Source organism: Pinus tabuliformis, chromosome 5_2 (genome assembly GCF_031772625.1).
Source record: "Pinus tabuliformis cultivar Carrire ecotype Pingquan chromosome 5_2, CPIR1, whole genome shotgun sequence".
Classification (NCBI taxonomy): Eukaryota; Viridiplantae; Streptophyta; class Pinopsida; order Pinales; family Pinaceae; genus Pinus; species Pinus tabuliformis.
Window position 1 is genome coordinate 667,428,049 of NC_142306.1, and position 8,438 is coordinate 667,436,486.

The 8,438-nt window shown below is 41.7% G+C and overlaps 1 protein-coding gene across 1 annotated transcript; it reads left to right on the plus strand.

Moving 5' to 3' along the window:
- The first annotated feature begins 7,079 nt into the window (after positions 1 to 7,079).
- LOC149160844 (xyloglucan endotransglucosylase protein 6-like) lies at positions 7,080 to 8,150 on the plus strand. The gene is made up of 4 exons (XM_089435413.1): positions 7,080 to 7,345; positions 7,453 to 7,553; positions 7,660 to 7,853; positions 7,940 to 8,150. The coding sequence occupies exons 1-4, from the start codon at positions 7,153 to 7,155 to the stop codon at positions 8,133 to 8,135; spliced, it is 684 nt and encodes a 227-aa protein (XP_089291539.1). The 5' UTR covers positions 7,080 to 7,152; the 3' UTR covers positions 8,136 to 8,150.
- Positions 8,151 to 8,438: the final 288 nt, after the last annotated feature.

The following is an 8,438-nucleotide window of genomic DNA, read 5'->3' on the forward strand; positions in this document are numbered from 1 at the left end:
CTCGATTCACTTCAAGATTTTGGACTTGCATGCAGTCAGTCTTAGGAACTCAATTAAATTTAAGCACAGCTTATCATCCTGAAACTGATGGGCAAATAGAAAGGGTAAATCAAGTACTTGAAGATATGTTGAAGATGTATGTTATGGATCAACAATCACACTAGGAAAGTACTTATCCTTTGTCGAATTTGCATACAATAACAGTTACCACAGCTCAATCGAAATGCCTCCATTTGAAGCATTATATGGCAGACCTTGCAGAACACCATTAAGTTGGGACAGATTAGAAGATCAAGTGATAGTAGGACCAGAATTAATCCAAGAAATGGAGGAGCAGGTAAAACAAATTAAGCAACGATTAAAAGAAGCACAGGATAGACAAAAGAGTTATGTTGATGCTCACAGAACTGATAGGAAGTAGGAATTAGGGGATCAGGTTTTCATCCACATCAAACCGAATAAAAGCCCTATTCGATTCGGAAAAGGGACAAAGTTGTCACCCTGATTTAATGAACCATTTAAATTCATGGAAAGAGTTGGACCTGTTGCCTATCATCTTGCATTGCCACCTCACTTGCATAAAGTTCATAATATATTTCATGTATCTGTATTAAGGCATTATATAGCTGATCAATCTCATAACCTTCAATGGAAGGAACTGCAGGTATCAGACGAAGGAACCATATCGGTCGAACCATTACGTATACTGGAACATAGAGTTCGACAACTCATAAATCGTCTAGTAGACCAAGTTAAGGTCCAGTGGGACAAGTATAGTCTTGGATCAGCTACTTGGGAAGATACAAAGAACATATTGTTACAGGGAAAAGTGTTTATACAGAACTGCTTATCCCACTAAGGTGTGGTAGCTACCTTAGAAACAAACAAAGTAAAGCTACTTTCGTTTTCCTTTATGAAAGATAGATGAGAGAAGAACAAAGGAGACCAACCTCTGTCTTGCGCTTAGCTCCTAGTTCGATTCCTCTCTCTTCTAATAGTCCTTTGCTACTTGCTTCCTTGTACACCCAGCTTCACAGAGTACATGTAGAATCAAAGTAGCATAACACTATACAAGAACATGGATCTATTATCATAAACAATCTAGGATCAGATGTAAATTGACCATACAAATGCATAAAACATAAACGACACAAGAATATGGAGGAAAACTTGAATAGCTTTTATTTATAGTCAAGAAAGAGCCAAGAGAGTTACAACCAGTTGTTCTGACCCAGCATCATCCTCTCAGCAAGTAAACCCTTCTTCACCTCATGCAAAGCTTAGATCACCCAACACTATGATGTTTCCTCAAGAAACTAACAGCAATTCCTTACAAGATGCAAAATTCCAGCCTCTGGATCTCTGGGATGAGGGATCCATATATAGATATCTGTAAGGGAGATGAGTCAGCTTGTGATTTGATTAGTGTCTTCCCTCTGATAGTTCTTTCTTCCACTTGGAGATTGATGATCTCTTACTCATCCTTGGTCGAATTCAGATAGGCAAGTGTCACAAGAGAAGTTTCTGGAAGATTCCATGCCTCTCCACCTCGCGGATTGACACTGCCATTTGTCACTTCTCGCCCATCGCACCCCATAGAAGGGCTTTTTGAAATGCAACACACCCATAGAGTGTACCTAGGTGAGATGCAACACACTTTGCCTATGGAGCAGGTGAAATGATCCTGTTTTGACCAGTTCTGAGCAGTTTTTCATGGAGAACTTCTGGGAGAAGCTGTAATCAGTTGACCTTGCTCCTTTATGGGTTAGAAAAACACTTTTAGGGACTTAGGAGCCCTTGGTTTATGGACATTTTATGTTTGGGGTTGTAGTGCCCAAAAATGTCTATAACAGTTGCCCCCTAAAGCATGAGGTCATTAATCTTTTTTGATGTCGGGTGAAATGCTTTATCATGAGGATCCGAAGTTCTTTCAAGCTGGGAGGAGACCTGTAATAAGATACAATACAATACATTATCTTCATAATATTTTCATGATCTAGCTGAGGCGGGCATTCCCATGCTCAGCTTTATAAATTCATTTTCATGTACATAGGATAGACAATCATCTGAGTGTAGACTGATGATTCTGGTAGAGCCATCATCCCTTTGATTGGATGATTATCTGTGCAGCAACGATGTACATTTGATGTCGTTATTTCCCTAAATATATATCGCAGCCCGGATGGATGAAACTAGATCTGGGGTCTTCAATCTCGTTCGATCTTCACTCGAAGTACAAGTCTATCCATGTGAGAGATGTTCTGGAGTCAAACATAGAAAGACATTGCTTGATTACCAGCCAATGATGTAAGCTGTTAACAGGCGCGAGAGGAATCACCGATAATGATAATGACCCTCAAGGTACTGCAGTACAATTCACGTGGTGTGAATAAAGGACTTGGCGTCTAACACCACGCAAAATCTTTCGGTCGAAGGCCATAGATGTAAACCTGTCGCCGGAAGTGATAAACTTGCCATTGAGGCATGCAAGCTTCAAAGTACTAAACGGGGTATTCCTAGATCGACTTCTTGGATAATGAGCTGATGTCGACAAGAAGCGATCCGTCATAGGAGGGACTTAATGAATCCCACATCAATAACACGGAACGGAGCAAATGATTTTAATGGAGGTGAAAACGATCTGGTGATATAAGGTTCAGGGTGGCGGTCATGAAAGAATGGAGCGTAAATGTATTGTAGCGGGTGAGACACAGGTGAATTCTCTGAATGACTTCTCTTGAACATATCAGCGACACTGACGTGATGGATTGGTAGCATTAACCCCAAATGTGGATGGTGTGATGGGACCATGGTGATGTGACCAGTGAATGAAACAACCCAACCCGACTTGGATGCGGAGTGAAAGTGTCATGTTCAAGAGCGACTTGCTACCAACAAAGTTTCTTCAAGTTTTCTTCCCAATTTTTCCCCAGTCATTGTTGACCAGTACCTCTTTATTTTTGTCAAGCTTGAGGAGGATAACATATTCTTGTTCTATAATTTTCCCTTCGGGCAAACCCATCGCTATGTTTTAACGAGCCTAGCGATAGTGAAACTCGTTCTTGTCTGCTATGGACAAGTTTGTCGCTATTAGGTTTTAACGAGTTTAACGACAAAGATAACTCAGTCCTTTTCAATTTTAGAGAGTCTGAAAAGGGACGTAAAGGAAACTCCAAAATTCCTTTTTCGTCATCTAATCCCTTAAGTCCAAAAAAGTATAAAACAATACAGAAGGGATGAATTTTCGATACTTTTAACGAGCCGAACAAAACAAGCGCTCGATCTTTTTGTGTAATAATTCCTCAGGTCCGAAAAGATTAAAATCTAAAGGAGGGATAGCACTTCCGGTCCCTTTAACAAGCTGGAGAGGCCAATGGCTCGGCAATCTTTTCATATTTTACGAGTAAGTTGAAAAGAGCTTAAAGGAGACTCGTATTTTGAGGAACGAGTGATAAAATTGGGTAGCAGCTGATTCCAGGTAAGGTTTGGAATTTTCCAATCACGGCAGTGTTACAAGGATGGCTAGCGGGATCACTCTTCGTAGCTGTTCCTCAAAAGGGGTAAACAATCAAATGGAGGTGAATGATCGGCCAATACAGAGTGGAGGTGATGACGGGAACACAACCAAAGCTTTAAAGGCTGAAGTACTACATTCACGATGGTTATTTACCGGGAAATAGTTCATTCTTTAATGAGCTTAAACGCGGGAAGAAACATTTTCTCATGACTTATGTTTATTTTTTAACGAGCTTGAACTATGTGCTAAAACTGCTCGATTAATCCAGTCGTATAATAAGAATGTCTCATATATGAAAACGACAATTTTAGAGTTTTGCCCCACATCCTTTCTTTATGCAAGTTAGGAGACAACCAATCCTACGAGTTTAAAGGGTTAGAGGACCTACAGATTTAAAAAAAAAATAGTCGCTCTTCGCTTGCACGCCAAAAGGTTTGCATGCCCCCAGGTATAAAATAAAGCTTCAAGGCCACCTTTTGTTCTACCGACAAAACATTTGCTTTATCAGGAAAGGTGTACCTCTTTCAAGTTACCAAAGATTGTTTTATTCACAGCACAAACAAAACACTTCTTCGGCGATGTCTACCGAAATAGACAAAGGTGAGCGGTGCAGATGCCTCCACTCACATAACTTTGACGAGGGAATCTTATTCCAGTCTAACCCGCTTTTCCAATCACGGACAAGAGTACAAACTACTCATATATCTCTCACGGAAACCTACCCTATACCCGAAGTTTTCCTGCCGAAGCAGACCAGGGTGCATGCCCCCTGGGTTTTAGTCACGTCCCTCGAATCACTCGCGCTCATCAGGTGGACGGACTGGAGATTGATGAGACATTCCTTGTGTGAAAATACCATTCAGGGATGGTATATGACTATTTGCTATGCGTGATCTGGGAAATGAAAGCTGGTCTATGAGCTTGACCACTCTTCCTTCGTGCGGAAAACACATTACTCTAAAGAGTGATGAGACAATGGCTCCCATGCAATAAATATAGTCTCGTCCAAGGAGTAGATTATAATCCAGGGGTCCTTGGACCACCATTATGTTCATGTGAACGGTTTTCCCTCTTAATGTTATGGGCACATTGGGAAGGATCCCTAACGGTCGAGTGGTTCCTTTGTCAAAGCCTGTTAGATTTCTCATCTCAGGCAAAAGCGATGGCGAACCAAGCGCTTTCCAAGCAGTCAAGGAAAGGATACTCACAGAAACCCCTTCATCTATGATGGTACCAGCCATAACCATTCTATATATCTGAGCAATAATTCGGAATGGTACACTAGCCGGTAAATGGGGTCTCCCTAGTTGATTCCAGTCGAAGGAAACAACTAGGTTGCTTGGAGGTGGGACTGAATAGACGGCCAGGTACGACTCTGACGAACTTCCTTCCTATGGTAAAGGAATGGGTAAATTGCCCCCATGTTCATCAGATTCTGTGCTTATGAAAAGAATTTGGACGGTGTCATCCTTGTTCTCTTCGGTGACTGTATCATCTGAAGATGGAACCTCTGAAGGCAAGACCGGGTCAACTGTCGCCTCGACCTTTTTACTTTCATCTAGTATGGGTTCAGATAGTTCGTCTTCAATGATAGATGCTTCGGCCGACCACCTGGGCAGGTCAGCCGGATTTTCAACTAGTGACGGACTCGGCAAGAGTTTTTTATATCTAGGAGGAAGTCGTAACGGTGAAACCAGACGATCGTCCAAAACTCTTTTAGCCTCGTCTAAGAAGGGACAATGGTGGACGACATGATCGCCTTCGCACAGTTTACAAGGAAATCTATATTTTCCTTTTTGTCCTGGGGCTTCACTTTCACTAGTCGACAGTGTGTTTTCAACATGATCATCAGAGGTTGATGACACCGGGTTGTGTAAATGAGGAGATCAGTCCCTTAAGATCCGAGGGATGCAGGGACAATCTCTATGATAGTGGTCTCCTTTGCAAATGACACATGGCGATTTAGGCCTGGTCGGTGCAGTGTGTGGATTTTCGCTAGACGATGCTTGGTTGCCCCCTTTCACTTTTGGCTCCTTCTTCTTCTTCTCTTTCTTCTTCTTTTCCTTCTTCTTCTCAGATACTTGATTTTTGGCTTTACCAACCCCATCAAGCGAAGAGGAAGGAGGAGAGGAAGAATTGGAGGAAGTAGAGGGTTGGGGGGTAACTCTGGATTCGTCTAGTTGCTGACTCGATTGTTCAAGAATTGCGGTGTTCTGAACGACAGAGGTTGAGAAGAGCCATACGGGCAAGCCGATTGTCAATCCTAGAAGCGACAATGTGGCGATATGGGGTGCACCAACATCTCCCCAAGAGGAGAAGGGACTAGGATTTCCACCAAGGGGAATTCCTTGGTTGGTGGATTCCATTTTCTCAACCTAAGATCAACGTAGGAAAAGGTGATGATTATTCCGTTTAAAATAAATTTTAGATGCTTTGACACAACTTGTATTTTCAATTTTAAAGAGTCAAGAAAAAACAAAAGATGACTGTAGTCGCCTTCGATTTTTAATGAGCCTGAAGTGATAAGTGCTCAGATGGACCATTTCTGTTAAGGAGTCTGAAAAGGAACGAAAGGGACTGCTCTGGAAATCTAGGCAGAGGGATTACCAAACCTATCGCAAAACTGCAGAATACTTTTTACGGTACGACAGTCAATCTTCCCGAATGCTGTGTTCAGTGCATTGCGATCGATAGGGCGGTAGACACGGCTTCCTATGGATAAAGGATTAAACCTATTGTGGTCTCCCAAAATATACTCGACGGTACATGGGAGCACAAGTCCGTACTGGCACTTATCGTCTCAAAGTGGAGGAATCACCCAACCAACAATGAGAACAACAGTTACCAGGCTTTACGACGCCGGAATACGTCTCTAGCCTAGATTTCTAGATGTTGTGCGTTAGGTTCCAAAGCGTTGTTAGATTCATTAAATTTATTTTATAGTTGATCTTGCTTAAGAAATTTGTCAGGCCGATAGGCCTTTCCTATGCATCAACTTTTCGTCAACACTTTTACTCTGAGCCGTTGGATCAGATGAGACATTTTCAACCGTGGATGTGAACCAGAAAAAGAAAAAACAGAAAATCAAAAAAACATGGAAAGTCAAGAAAGCCGGAGTGCTCGTTTTGGCAAAACGCAAAATTTTCCTTGTTGTTTCTATTATAAAGCTTTCCTCCCTCTGCCTCTTCAATGCAATTGCCATGCTTTTCATTCAATTGCTAGTAATATTAATATATATAAAATATCGGTGTAACCATCCAATTTATACATCATAATTCCGCTCGAAGCAGTATCGGAGACGTGGCACATTTACACGGTAACTACCCGCCAAGTGGCCCTCATATCAAATGACAAATAGGGGCAAAAGTGTGGTAAATTTTGAGAAAAGGAGTCTCCATTACGGTAATTAACTGACAGACTGGCAATACGTGAGTGAGTACAGGCAAACAAACATTATTTAAATGGAGTCGTGGGACCACTGGGGGCAGATTTTTATGATCGCAGTTAAGTTTAGTAGAGTGCCAGTCAAGTTACCATTCCCTATAAATTTTCTCGGTCACGCAGCTATTTCTTCATTGAACTCTGATTCATTTCCACTGGCTTGATACACAGTCCAGTCGAATCGGGTCTTGAGGATGGCATTCGTAGGTTGTCAAGAAGGGGGTCGTGTCATGCACTGCGCTCTTCTTTGTATCTTTGTAACGTTGTGTAGCCTGCTCGTGGGCTCTCAATGTGCGTCCTTCGACGATTTCTTCTACCCCAGTTGGGCTGTCGATCATGTCATGTCCCAAGGGGAGTTGCTCCAGCTCAAACTTGATAACATTTCTGGTATTTATATATATTCTATTTTTTATCCCATTTCTATGCTTTTACTACTGATTGTGCGTCTGCTGCTTACATCAAGTCAAGTCTCATTAAGGTTGCTCTGTTTTCAGGTGCAGGATTTGCTTCGAAGAGCACATACATCTTCGGAAAAGCGAATGTGCAGATCAAACTCGTTCCCGGGGACTCTGCTGGCACTGTTACTGCATTCTATGTAACTGTCATTTGCCATACAATAGATCGGATTATATTGCATTTCTTGGGTTCTTGATTAAGTTTGATCAATGATTGAATTCATACTTTATACTTGGTTACTGCAGATGTCTTCCCAAGGCGATCAGCATGATGAATTCGACTTTGAATTTTTGGGGAATACTTCTGGGGAGCCGTACGCTGTGCAGACTAACGTTTATTCAAAAGGAGTTGGCAACAGAGAACAACGTATTTTCTTATGGTTCGACCCAACTGCAGACTTCCATTCCTATTCCTTTCTCTGGAATCGCCAGCAAGTTGTGTGAGTATATATACGATAATTGCCATGCCTAGTTAGTCTGTGTATTACAGTGTCTGATGAGCTGGATGTTTGATGCATGCAAGCAGTTTCTTTGTAGATGATGTGCCCGTACGGATATTTTCCAACAATGAGAAAAGAGGAGTCCCGTATCCTCAAACTCAACCGATGGGCGTTTACTCCTCTATATGGAACGCAGACGATTGGGCTACTCAAGGTGGCCTCGTCAAGACGAATTGGAGCCACGAATTGGAGGCTCAGGGAGGAGCTCGTTGCAATTGTTGAGTCGCAGATCCTATTTTCTTTCTCTTCATTTTGGTTTAAATTTTGCTTTTTTGTTTTGACTGATGCCGAACGAACCATCTTTAATAATCCAATTTAATAATCCTATCGGCCTCTCTTTGTACCTTTTGGGACAATTGCTAGTAAATATGCGATATAAAGTTATAAATCATCCATGGTAAAATATCGTTGTATATATCATACGATATATTCACCATATTAAATATGCGATATAAAGTTATAAATCATCCACGGTAAAACGCAGGAGCATTGGGCGGGGAATTCGACCTCCCTACCATATAAACA

Coding starts and splice junctions, on each gene's coding strand:
- LOC149160844 (XM_089435413.1), top strand. CDS start 7,153: ATGGCATTCGTAGGTTGTCAAGAAGGGGGTCGTGTCATGCACTGCGCT. Junction 7,554..7,659: donor GCACTGTTACTGCATTCTAT/GTAACTGTCATT, acceptor TGGTTACTGCAG/ATGTCTTCCCAAGGCGATCA. Junction 7,854..7,939: donor TGGAATCGCCAGCAAGTTGT/GTGAGTATATAT, acceptor GCATGCAAGCAG/TTTCTTTGTAGATGATGTGC.